Below are 13,535 nucleotides of genomic sequence, written 5' to 3'. Positions count from 1 at the left end.
CCAGCTGAAAGCCACTTGCGCGTCTCCCCAATCAACTCTGTGAACTAAATAATAACACAGTCTCCAAATTATGCCCCATGCTGGGTAAAACTGTATTCTCTTCCCAACGTGACTACCCTCAACATCTGTTAAGGAACTTCACTTACCATTAAATATGATAAGGATTGAGGTCGAGCTGTGTCCAATCTGGAACTAATAAAAAATACTCTTGGGAGCCTTTCCTTTCTTTATAACATTTATTATGACATTTAACATGTTAAACCTTCGTGTTAAATTAGAGGAAATATTCAATGAATGAAATGTATTTATTGACAATTGGCATGGTCATAAGGGTTTATATACTGTAATATTGTTTTGAAAAGTTGGCCTTTAAACCTAGTGAAATGACTCTTTCTTTTTCTAGTTTACTCCCAAGTCAATAAACTGGCTTAAATGTAGATAGCTAAAAACCTTACTGGAAGTCACAATTTTAGGAGGGTTCCCTTAATCATTTGGAATGATTCAGAATAATGTGTATCTTTCTTTCTCTTCTCACACTGAAACAGTTAACATATTCTTCTATAAAATACTTGAAAGCTACACTATAATATGCAAGATGTTAGATATGGCCATTTTATAATAGCATTTTTCTAATGCTTACTGATTAAAAATTCTCTACACTAAACACCACCATCCTGTCACATAATGTGAATTTGTGACATCTGAGGATACACACTCACATTAAGAAAGAGAAAAAAATTATTATTTATTTATAGTGAAATTTATTATATGTAAGGTAAAAACAAAAATTTTAAAGTGGTGCTGAAAATCTTAATTTAGCATGAAACAGATCGTGTTGATAGTTCTTTCACAAGACCGGAATGCCGAATAAGCTTCTATATTAAATTTTAAAGAAGTGAACTCATTACATTGTGTGTCCCATCGTTAGGACACAGCCCATGGGCTAGTGTTCGGGGTGGAGAAGAGAAGGTCATTCTGACACACTAGCTCTTAAACACATCACCAACAGTCAACATTTGGACCCTGCACGTCCCTACCTCATACAAACCTTACTGTCTACCTTAGACTGTGTTATCTGTTACACACTAGTGAGTTAGAATTGCTTAAAGTCCATTAAGCAATGTGAGTCAAATGCATCACTCAGTTCTCAGTTGTAACTTGCTTCTGAATATAGGAGTTAGCTTATCTCTGTTTACCTTAATAGTTTTAGGAGAATGTATTTCCTAAATCTTATTAGACTTTTAATTATTACTACCTTAATTTTCCAGTAAGTCAGCCTCCTATTTATTCTTGAAATATTAACAATTCCCAAGTGACTTTTTAAAAAATGTTAATGGTAAAAAGTAAAAGGAGCAGTAAGACTTACAATGAGCTTAGGAAAATGGTATTTCAACTTATTATATAATTCAAACTAAATTTGTGTATGTACTTGGAATGGAAAGTTTCAATAGCCCATTGAAATGAACTCATTTGAGATTTCAAATGCTACACTTAATTCAACTGGTTCACTTACCCACCCTCATAAATATACTACAATATCACTAAACTTGATTGATAGTTACTTACTCCTGAAATTTATTTTTTTTATTTAAAACACTCAAACTACATCATGTCTCAAGATCTTTACATGGCACCACCACTAAAAATATAATACAACATAATTACAGACAAAACTTACAAATATATTTTTAAATGCATCTACTGCCTTCCAAAGTTATTCTTTGCCATAATACAAAAATCATGCTCAATAAAAAGCTTGAGATTTGCTTTAATGACACAAATCTTGAGTGAAATGATGAAACTGAAACACAAGTGTTCTTGTCAGAAGACAGGAAGAGAGTTTTTGCCCCTCCCTTAAGGAAAACAAAGGATTTTCTGAAAGCTTTGTCCTGATTTATTTTTCCAATTTTAAATACCTTAAGAGTAGCGGAACTGCTACTGGCATGGTAGTATTTCTAACAGTCAATAAATCTAAAATATTATGTGTGAATATTGGAATGGAGCCATTAAGAAGATTACAGCATGCAACCCAGCAGAGGGTCCCCAGGAAGAAAGGACTGGTAACTCAGGACAACTGTGACCACTGACCCTGCGGCCCGGCCCACTGGCCAAGCTGACATAGTAATAAAGTACACATGCGGAGAAAGTCCCGGGGCCTGCACGCAGACTGGAAACGCTCCGGTGCTTGATTTAAAAGGCCCTCCATTTAAACCTCGGTTAACTTATTAAACAATCAAACAATACCAATAGTCATATTTTTCAGGCTTCACGTATGCTTTATTAATGCAAACCACGTGCAAAAAAAAAAAAAAACCCATGCAAGACCATGCACAATTCTCACACATCTCATTTAAAACATTTGCCATTTAAAAACTACATAGTCAAACACTTTATCCATATTTCCTCCAGCACTATAGGAGGTAGCTTGGAAAACTGATGCAAAAGCTCCATTTATTAGAGATGGGTTAAACAATCACCTATAAAACCTTGTAAATCATATCGTCCTTTGAACAAAGCATCTGAGCTCGATCCAAAGAGCTGTTTTGATTTCTACAGTGTTCAAATTTGTGTCTAAGTTCTGGCCTTCAACTTAAGGGATCGATGTAATTTATTCACATCTTGCTGAGTTTCTTTTTCCCTACATATATTCATGTATATACGTATACATATATATCTATATATCTATACGTATGCGTATAAAATGTTGTTTACAAGTAAATGACACCATAGTCTCTTCTGTCACTTAACACATAAAAACTGGAACATTTTGTGAATGCTGCTTAATTTCCCCACATATTTAAATAAATCTCTTAATTATCAAATTAATTCTACAGATGAAAAGAAGTACATCTTAATTTTTTTTAATCTTTGAAACATGCAGTTTTAAAGGTATTTCTTGAGGAACCATCTCACAAAAGCAGACTCCAAAAATTTCAATTTCATATACATAAAAGCTGAATGTCTTTCCCTTTCCCTTTCTTCTTCTTTCCTTTTACTTTTGAAGAACTATCTTTTCTCCTTAAGGCAAATACACCCCTAATAGACATAAGGATAGCATTTTTAAAAGTTGGCATTCTATTTTCTAGTTATTTCTCTTTTCAGTGAGGAAAGCTTTCACGAACTTCTAAATGAACAGCTAACCATTTCTAGGAGTTTCTGTCATTGCAGCTATAATAAGTGAAAAAGATAATGTAATTGTTCACTGGCCCTAAGTTTAGATTTGTTCATAAGCACAGTGAATTTTATTATAGTCAGATAAAGTAGTCACTTTAATGTGTTTCGAGTCAGTAAGAACTTAAAGTTATTTGGGGGCATAAAGGATTTTGACTTTTAAATCATGTTTTTCTATCATTAGCCATAAGAACAATCAAGGCTAGTACTATTTTTTTTTTAATTTGAGGCTGTAAAATTTGCATCTTTAAACTCCTGCAAAATGGCTCTTAAAGTATTTGTAGTTTACAGAAAAATGTTATTTGTTAATTCACAAATCTTAAGACCCTTGAAAAATGGATGCTTTGATTTTTTTAAAGAATTGTTATAAGCTTAGAACTCTATTATGAGGATATTTATAAACAACAATAGAATGTGTATATAGAAATAACACAACTGTGCACTTATTTTTCTAGTTGTAAGAAAAAACGCCTGTTTTTTTTGGAGACTAATATGAAATACAGAATATGCCATTATAAACTATGCGCGTGCACGCACACACACACACACACACACACACGCACACTCCTTTGCAAGATCAAAGACCAGAAGGGAACTGGCACTTAATTTATCAGCCTTTACAGACAAAAGACAGTTTTCGTCATTTCAAAAGGATCCGATGTCTTTTATGACAAACTGGGTTTTCAGTTTAATTTACAAATAGAATTCTAAGCAAGCAGTCTTTGCTCTGCCAAGGCAAATGACACACAGTATAGGTTTTCATTCTTGCGGCCCCTCAGCAGGAGAGAAAAGATTAAAATAAAACTGAAATAATTTAGAGAAAACAAATAAATGTTTCAGAAAGTTGAGAGAGATCAAAGCCAGAATTTTCTGACCCCAACTGTACAAGCATTTCTTATTATATTGACCAGTACCATCAGATCATTAATTAAAAGGAAAGGCGCTGGCAGGTGGCGGGAGGCAGGAGCCGATAATTGGCCCCCTTCTTCTCCTTGCCTTCAAAAACTCTCTCATTCTTTTGCAAGACATGCCACCAGGCAGACAGAAATGCCTACTTTGTAATATAATGATTAAGATGAGATGAAGAGGACTGCATTTAAAGAAATGCTGCCTAATGAAGGCATCTAGCTTCTTAATTATGAGCCTACTTTTACAATAAGGAATATGGTATTCCATTCAGCATCCTCTCAACTGCCAAAAGGTAAAAAGTATTAAAAATAGAACCGCCATTGAGTCCTCTCTCCCCTGTTACACCACAGTCAACCCTTTAATTTTAGAGGTTTGTTTTTTTTTTAAGGTGGTAAAAATGACTCAGTTATTTGGGGGTAGGGGGTATGAAAGTACACAAAAACTACACCTGAGACTTACCACGTCACCTGGGAGGTTGCTCAAGTCATTAAATGGAGATTCGAAAGTGTTTGTGTCGACATTCAGCAAAACCACGTCTTCCAATGACTTATTTTTCACTCTCTGTTTAAAAAAGCAAAATGATGAAAAGTATCTCATTTTTCCTTATGAAAGTATGATGAGCTTGGGAACACAAAAAATCATCTTAATGCATCACATTAAGGAGTATCCTCCAAATATAAACGACTTTGTCTAAGAAAGGAAAGTTATCTATTCCCCATCCAAAGAGATGTGGTAAAAATGCTTAGAAGATTTGTTTAACTGACCCTTTATGAAGTTAACTACCAAAGAAACATCACAATAAAGACATTATTAAACAGTCACTGTTGCGTCAAACTGTAAAAGCTTATTATTACAGCCTTTAAAATTTATCAGTTGAGTATTAATTCCATGGTAGAGGAATTTATGCCCAAATCTATACTGACCTTAGCAAAAGTTACATTATATAAGGACCAATAACTATGACTAGAGCATTAAACACATTTTAAATGAGTGGAAAAATTGCCCTGCATTTCCCTAGTAATAGGATAAAAAGAACTGAAATTGGAGTAAGAAAATACCAGAAGGATACTGATATGGGGTGTGCTGGTAGGAACTCTCTTCATATGAATTCCAAAATAATCAAATTCGGTAGTTGATCAAATCTTCTCTTTGGTCTAATTTACTCAACAGCTTAGTCAAAATTATCCAAGTACCTCAATATGTCCACAAAGGACAGAAAATTGATACACTCTTCAATGTTTATCCTTATGAAAAAAAGAAAACCTATGGTTTATTTTTCCCAATTAACATATGTGATTGGATTCCACTGTCTTGTTTAAATGATAGCACACGGTGTTATTCTTCAATTATAAGTAATGGGCTCATTAGTAAAATGTGTCCATGAATTCAGAATTCTGCAATTGTATGTGTCCATTAGCAAAAGATCAATAACTAATTTCAGGGTCATATTTTTAAGTCCCATCAAAGAACAAAAGTCATGTGCGATGAGTACTTAAATACCTTACTTTTAAATTGGCTTAATGAATTATTCTGGACTACGCTGCTTATGACTGAAATTTCTCTGATCCCTTTAGAACTTCAAAACTCTTAAGTATTTGGCAGAATGGTAAGTTTGCTAGGGAAATGGTAATTTAAGTAAGGGATATTTATGTGCTTAGACAGTCAAAATGTCTATGGAGTGTGAATTAAATTCTCGGGGGGGGGCGAGCAGGAGGCTTATGGTTCTAAAACTTGATCTGATAAAGTACACTGTAGGTATTACAAACTTCAAAGATAACAGCAGAGTCATCTCTAGTGGTATTACTGACAATGTTGCAGATCCATTTACATAACCCCTCATTTCCTCCCATGTGTACAGATATGACAAAGGTTCAAATCCACACACGTGATCATCTATGTACTAGCTATAGTGTAATTAGAATACTTACAGTAGTGCATTACTGTGGGCGGGGGGGGGGGACTATATCGTAACTCAATCTCCACTTTGATTTTTAAGTTGGCCTCCTGCCAGAAACCATAAAGAAGGCTGGATTCAAGGCTGTACTGAGTTTGCATAGCTAGCCTAGGACAGAGACTGCATGCCCCCAAATGTTTTGAGATTAATCTAACATGAAAGCCTGCATACACTGATATTAACATGAAACGTATATTTTTTTCCAAATTACCTTTAGTTTTACAAAGTCCAATACTTGAATATCAAATTGTGTTTACTACTCTATAACAATTTTTTAAATGTATTCATTTCCAATCAACCACTCAATAATTCCTGAACTTAGAACAACCTTACATGAGCAAAACAGGGAAAAAATAGTATGGAATGCAAATACTTTTGAAAGAAAATTTGGACTGATATCAGTATTCTATGCATTTTCCCTTCTTAATTAGGCCTCAGGTGTTTTTGGTTAAATTCTAAATAGGTGTGCAAAGTCCTAAAGCACACCTCCTAACTCTGTGTCATATTATTTCACCTCTCACAGTTATGTGACCTGAATTGACAAGTGGAAAATAAGGGGGAGGGGGGGAACACTTGTGGTTCTTTTCCAATAAGGAAATATTATTAAACACATACTGAAAGAACATGTCCAGTACTTCCGCGTATACATAGCCCTTGCGCACAGTGTGGGCACAGATAGACTCTCTGCGCACTCTGACCCCTCGTGAGACCAGGCCGCACCTCACACGCAGTCCGCGTACAGTAAAGCAAGTAGGCAGCCTCCTATTTACAGCTTCCACAACCTTCTCCCTAGTATGCTCTATGCCAAGTCTGCTTTCAGTGCATCCCGAAGTCTGGTATTGAAGGAGAACAAAAATATCTTTCCTTTGTTATTAAAAGGAATCTTGTATTTTAGATGGAGATTTTTTTTTTAAAGTTACTCACAGGTACATAAAAGTATATGAAAGAAGGATTTCAAGGAACATTAATTTCATGGAAACATTGTATCTGAAAGGATTTACAGAACTGCTAGTTACATGCTGAAGCTTGCTTAGGCAAGAAAGGGATAGAGAGAATATTTTGATTCTTCTTTTAAAGAATAAGTTAGTAATTTACCAAGCAAAACATAAAAAATTTACTCAGATCAGTCTCACATTAAAGACACAAGTAGCTACAAGATATATATTTATTTTAACCATAAGGTATTGAATGTAAAATTAACAGAGCTAAGATGACGTATATCATCTTGTAGGTGATTAAGAGAAAGTTACTAAATGATAACAACTGACTTATTAGAATTCCTAGAGTTCCAACTATACCTTCTCATTCACTATCCAACCAGATAATTGAAATAAAACTATTAAGAGACTTGGAAATACCTAGCATGTAAAACTACAGAGATTTAGCCAATCTAATCTTGGCTCTAAAATATTCCCACTTAAAAACAGGAGCCCATATATGCTTTAATGGATTTTATTTCCAAGATAATACTTTCTAAAGTAAATAATTCTTAAACTGACTCCTTAAAAAATACTAGCTTTTTTATAATAAGCAGGTTCAGTTTAATAAATATGTGATTGACATAAAAAATACTTAAATATATACAGCTTTCTAAAGCAGTTTATAAAAATCTAATGATTTGTTTTAAAAGTTGATGGAAAATTATTTTGCAAAAAACAATGGCAAACTGCCAGTAACTTACAATACTTTTTTTTAATAAGTAAATATATTACAAACTTATAAGCTCTATCAAATATATGAAACACAGAAAGATAGGGATACTAGCATGAAAAAATGAAGTTTGAAGATTTAAGAAAAAACATGGCTAGATTTGCCTGAAGTCCAATTTGCGAAAAGCCAGTTTAAATAGCCCATGATCTAACAACAGATGAAGTGGCGATTCACTCGATTCGTTTTATAAACTGTCTCCTTACACTCCAATCACCTGGACTGTTAAGAAACAAGTTCTCTAAGAAGTAAGTAAATAAAAGGAGTCATGAAGTTAACAATCCACGCTTCAAATTAAAAATAACTTAAACCGGCTAGGCGTTCACTAAAGTTGATTCTTTCATAAGGGCAAAACAAATTAAAAATGTTGTCCTAGCATCTTTCAAAAAGAAGAAAAATATCCCAAACTGAGAGCCAGTAGAGATTTATAAGCAAGGCCTTCTACGAGGGACATTCCTCACCCAGTGGGGTCTTCAGAAGGCTTAGAACACGTCTGTGGATGCTTCTTTGTCAACACCAGGGGAGATAGTAGAGGCTGCTCAGTGAGACCAGGCCTCACTCAGGAGCTTGCTTACTGCCTCATTCCTTCTGTGTTAATACAAGCTTCTTGTTTACTGTTTCAGATAGCAATTTTGGCAAGAAAAAAAAAAAGCTTTCTGGAAATCTCACTGCTTCCAAGTTTAAGGTACTGCACACTTAAGGAGTCTCGTCACAGTAATAATGTGACTTTAAAAATCATTCTGAAATGGTACAGTAAGAATGGAAAAAAAATGACTAAACTTCACATTGCCTAACAAAACTGGATATTTGAACTTAGGATCAGAAGCTACACTGTAATTCAAAAGTTTAGTATTAGACTGCTGAAACGACATTTTGAAACACTGATAAACTGAAAAATACTGAAGTTTTGCCAATGAAAAAGTGTCACATTTTATGAGTCAGGTTATGTAAGATTTTACTTTAAAAGAGTTTGACTTTCCTGAAAAAGAGATACAGAAGACTACTGTACTACCACAAGGAAGTGGTCTGAGGAAGATGCATGTTTGCAGGAACTAAAATTTACCCTATCGCCTCTAACCCTCTTCAAGGGTTCTAAGCCACTGAAAATGATCATTTAGTTTACTGACTTAAGTGAAATTATCTCAATATTACTTTTTTGGAAATAATTTTTCTCAAATACATATTTCAAAGATATGTAACATATATATCAAATACAAAACTAGTCACTACTATTTCCTATTCACTTGACATTTCTTCAAACAAAACTGCCTTAACTATTATTTTTAGTTGATTTTATCAGTATATCAAGTCTGAAAGATACTCACCTCTAAGAGGCTGGAGTGAATTCCAATCAGGTATGGCATTGGGGCACTAAATGAAAAATATATATACGTACAGATTCAGAGAGTTCATCAAAATTGAAATAATATAAATCATTCAAATGCTTTAAATTAAACTTATTAAATGATCATTTCTGGCATGGCACATCATAGATATTCAAAATTATTTGATATGTAAAAATTCAAATTTAATATTAGAGGACATTAATAAATTTAAAATTGGCTTATATGAAAAGCTCTGGATCATTTATAATGAAGTCAAAAGTTATATGCCTGAAAAATATTTTAAGAATGTCAGGATTAAATCAGTCTGAGTTGAATCATATACATATATATGTATATATATACATATATATACACATATACATATATTCTCATACAAATATATGAGAATATATATAATTCGATCATACATATGAGAATATAGGCATGAAGTAATTTTAATATATAAATTCTGAGTTGCTAGTGATATTAGAAATACTTCTAGGAACTATATGATGAAAAGTATTCAACACACAATTTCCAGCTAGATTATCATCTACAATATGAGAATGGACAGATGTCAATGAAGTTGAAAAAGATACATGAACAAGTAGCTACTTAAAAATAAAACACTTTTGGCAATTCTTTTATAGACATCAGTCATGCTTTATGAATGCAAACCTTTTCTGTTAATGCAAACAGATAATCCTCTTTCTCAAAGGATTTGCATAATTTTCTAAGTATCACTGACATTAAAACAGAGTCACCCAAACTCCTGTGTGTTCGCTCTGCTTCTGAGAACCAGAAACAAATAAAACTAACAGCACCTGCACAATCACAGAGATTTTTAAAGGAATTTCAAAAGGTTCCAAATTTATCAAGGATGGTCAGCTACTCACAGGTATATTGAGAATGCACACAACAGGTTAAAGCTTTCCTTCCGCTCCTCATTATCCTGTCAGTTCTAGATCAGTACTGTTGCTATACTGGATCCTAATTCCCGGTTGCCCCTTTACGTTTTGTCACTCCATCCTTCCCTATTCTTTCCAAACTCTCATGTGACAGTCTATCTGTAACTGATCTGACACTCTGGATTCTTCATTGGACTTGAAAATTGGGAACTATTTAAAGGCCAGGATATCCTTAAAACCTATCAGATTTTCTGCCATCAAAGGAAATAGTTGGAAAACAGGAACTACTCACTTTGACTTAAATAGGAAAGGGCAGACACCTCCCTGGTTCAAGCTCTTCTGAGGACTACCCCACAGAGGAAAATGCTGCTCTGGACCCCAGGGCAGCATTGAGCAACTTACACACAACAACTAGATGACTCCCAGGACCTTAATATGCCAATCCCACCAAACACCCAAAATGGGTCACTGTGAAAGCTTCTGGTTCTCTCTGGTTTAGGATATGCTCCTGTCATCAGATTCGTAACACACAAAGCCCAAGGGGATCTGAAATCCCAAAGCACATTTTAGTAAGTAAAGAGTGTTAATCAGGTTTCAGTGTGGCAGATCAGACCTGTCATCCCAGCTATTCTGAATGCAGAAATTAGGAAGATCACAGTTCCAAAGCCAGCAGGAAAAAAACAAACAAAATCAACAACAAAAAAACATCTGAGCCAATGAACTGAGCACGGGGTTGTACTCCTGTCCTTGCCACTATGCGGGAGGAATCAATAGGAAGACTGCAGGCCAGGCCCACGTGGTCAAAGCATCAAGCAAAATGGCCTGACGGGCTTGGCTGAAGTGGTAGAACACCTGTCCAGCAAGCGCAAACCCCAGGTTCAAACCACAGTACCAAAACAAACAAACAAACAAACAAACAAAAATGCCAGGCACCCTGGTTATTTGAGATTAAGGTGGTTGTGACCACCGTTCTGGGCTGGGCAGGAAAAATATCACGCGAGGCCTTCTTGATGGAGAGCTGGACGTGGCTACCAGGAAGCCTAAGAGAAGTGAATCTCACCCGGGCAGGGGTCTGAGCAGGAAGCAAAGGCCTGGCTCCAAAACAAGGAGCAAAACGCAGGCGAGAGGCCTGGCTCAAAGGTGTGAGCACCTGCAAGCCCAGGGACCAACGCTCACACCTCCATACTGGAGGCGGGGGAAATACTGAAATCTTCTAAAATACATCTAGAACATTTTCACAAAAGCTGCCTGGCAGGGTGGCAGCTTTAAAAACTCTCCTCTCAGAGACAGACACTCGTACTGCAATCCTAGCAGCTCAGAAGGCTAAGAGCTGAGCATCAACGTTCAAAGCCAGCCTGGAAAGAACACCCTGCAAGACTCTTTCCTTCAATTAACCATATCAAGTTTGAGACTGGAGGTGTGGCTCAAGTGGTAGGATGCTAGTCATGAGGGGGAAAAGATGAGCAAGACTGAACAGTCCTATGCTCAGGCCCCAGGACCAACAACCACCATCATAAAATTTAAAAATACATATGTGTATGTATGTATTAATATATGTGTGTGTTGCATGTAGCTGCATGTAAATGTGTACTAGACATGCATACATGTGGATGGATATTCTCATAGAATCTAAATCTGGTACTGTCACAGTAAGAGAGACAAGCTAAGATGGCGGCTGTCCTGATCACTCCATTAGTGAAGGGATTTTGAAAAGCTAAGCTTAAGAAGGCTCTGCTGTAAGTGCTTCCTTTTCTTTTCTTGGTAGCAACTACTTTTTACTTAAATTAACCATTTCTTTTCTTTTTAAGATTTTCTTACAAAGAACTATATAACATAGCACTCGGGAAAAAGAGAAATGAGACTCGAGCTTCAGAATAGACTAGGCAACATCGGGAGACTGTCTTATTAAAAAGAAAGGAGGAGGAAAGGAAGGAAAAAAGGAAGAAGAAAAGGAAAGGGAAAAAATTATAAAAGATACTACTTGAGACACAGACATTATGTTTATATAAATCATTAAGCTAAAATTAAAGCTTCAACAGAACATTCTGTGCAGACTTTAATAGTGAGGTCCCTTGGACATTTTTATGGGACTGCTGGGTAACTCCAATGCTTTTTCTCACTAGTTTCTAACAGAATCTAAGATAGTCAGATGTTGGAACTAAAGATCGTATTCATGTTTAGTTGTTATTCATATATTGCAGAATTCTAACATAATTATGATATTTTGCAGAATACAGAGTTAATTGAATAGGTGTTTCTCACTTTCACACTGGGTTGTATACATTCTTACAGGAAATAAACCAAGCCTCATGAAAAGTAATTTTTCAGCTGAGCCAAATTTCAGCCTCGCTGCTTAGGAAAGCGATCCTTGGCCTCACCGTGTGCAAACCTGCCAGCAAAGTGAGTTGGAGAAGACAGGACAGAGAGGAGCCGTTAGGACTAGTTCTTCTACTGGATAGTAATTAATCCTGCCACAAAAATCATAAGACGACCATGGCAATCTATCAACTCTGCCTGAAAACCTTCATTTCCATTCATCTTTCAAACTATTCTCTCCGAAGCTAAATCTGATCACTTCATAGTAAGAGTCCAATAGAAAGAGGACTTAACTTCCCCTGTAATCTTGCTGTCATCGTATGGGCCTAGCACCCGTGTGCTCCTCCATGTCTTTGGACTTGGCATCTTCACCATGTCTTGCAGCTTCGTGGACTTATCAGGTCCAAGTGCTGTTATCATGGCTGATAAAATGAGGAAGAGCTTCTCCCTGGAGTAAGGTGAGCTGTCCTGACCTGCCCTGGGCTCGTATTCATGGTTCTCCTGTATGTCCCTACTACAGGGCTACAACATTTCAGCATTCATCTACACTCTGTGTGTGTGTGTACATTGGTATGTATGTCTATGTGGTTCTTCCTGTGAACATTTCCAGAAAAAAAATGTTAGCTTTTCACTTTGTTACAAAGCCACAGCTCACCAAGTAGGTATTCACTAAATGTTTTATGAATGAATGAATGCACACAAGCTACGCTGTGGCTAAATTCTGTCAACAGACCACGGTGCCATATTCGCCCATGGTCACCAGATGGCATCACACTTCTCCACAGTCCATGCCACAACTGTCAAGTCCAAAGCCCAGGAATTATCTCAGGACCTGGAAAGTCCGCAGTCCCTCTGAAGACGCATCTACTCCTCAAAAATTCTCAGTGTTCATCTGAACTTGACTGTAAAGTCATGATCTACTCACAGATCATGGCACTGAAGGAACTGTCTGTGATATGAAAATATCCCTTCAGCATATACACCAGTCTGGCTCTAACCTTGAGGACATAAAGGGTATAGGATTGTTTTCCCAACAAAGTTGTTTAGTCCGTCACACTGGCTGACAGTGGAGGAGAACAAGAGTCTTGGTTCACTATTTCCAAGAGGACACTTAGATTATTCTGCCAAGTTCCTCTGGTTGCAGCTGAGTGACCTTCAGGCTCAGAAAGTTCCAGATGAGTACTTAACCGGTATCACGGCTCCCTTCCCTGTGCCAGGGAGGAGGCTGGCATGGACCCTGGTAGT

General features: G+C 36.2%; 1 protein-coding gene across 5 annotated transcripts in view; it reads right to left on the bottom strand.

Annotated features, from left to right (window-relative positions):
* The window catches only part of Dennd1b (DENN domain containing 1B), a 168,983-nt gene that overhangs the window by 59,322 nt on the left and 96,126 nt on the right, over nucleotides 1–13,535 (bottom strand). For all 5 annotated transcript variants that reach the window (XM_048357390.1, XM_048357395.1, XM_048357391.1 and 2 more), the window contains 2 exons: nucleotides 9,067–9,112; nucleotides 4,540–4,641 (listed from right to left, as the gene is read on the bottom strand). In XM_048357390.1, coding sequence (XP_048213347.1) covers nucleotides 4,540–4,641; nucleotides 9,067–9,112 — 148 coding nt within the window. The remainder of the gene's footprint in view (nucleotides 1–4,539; nucleotides 4,642–9,066; nucleotides 9,113–13,535) is intronic.

Source organism: Perognathus longimembris, chromosome 11 (genome assembly GCF_023159225.1).
Source record: "Perognathus longimembris pacificus isolate PPM17 chromosome 11, ASM2315922v1, whole genome shotgun sequence".
Taxonomy (NCBI): domain Eukaryota; kingdom Metazoa; phylum Chordata; class Mammalia; order Rodentia; family Heteromyidae; genus Perognathus; species Perognathus longimembris.
This window is presented reverse-complemented; position numbering and strand designations above follow the sequence as displayed.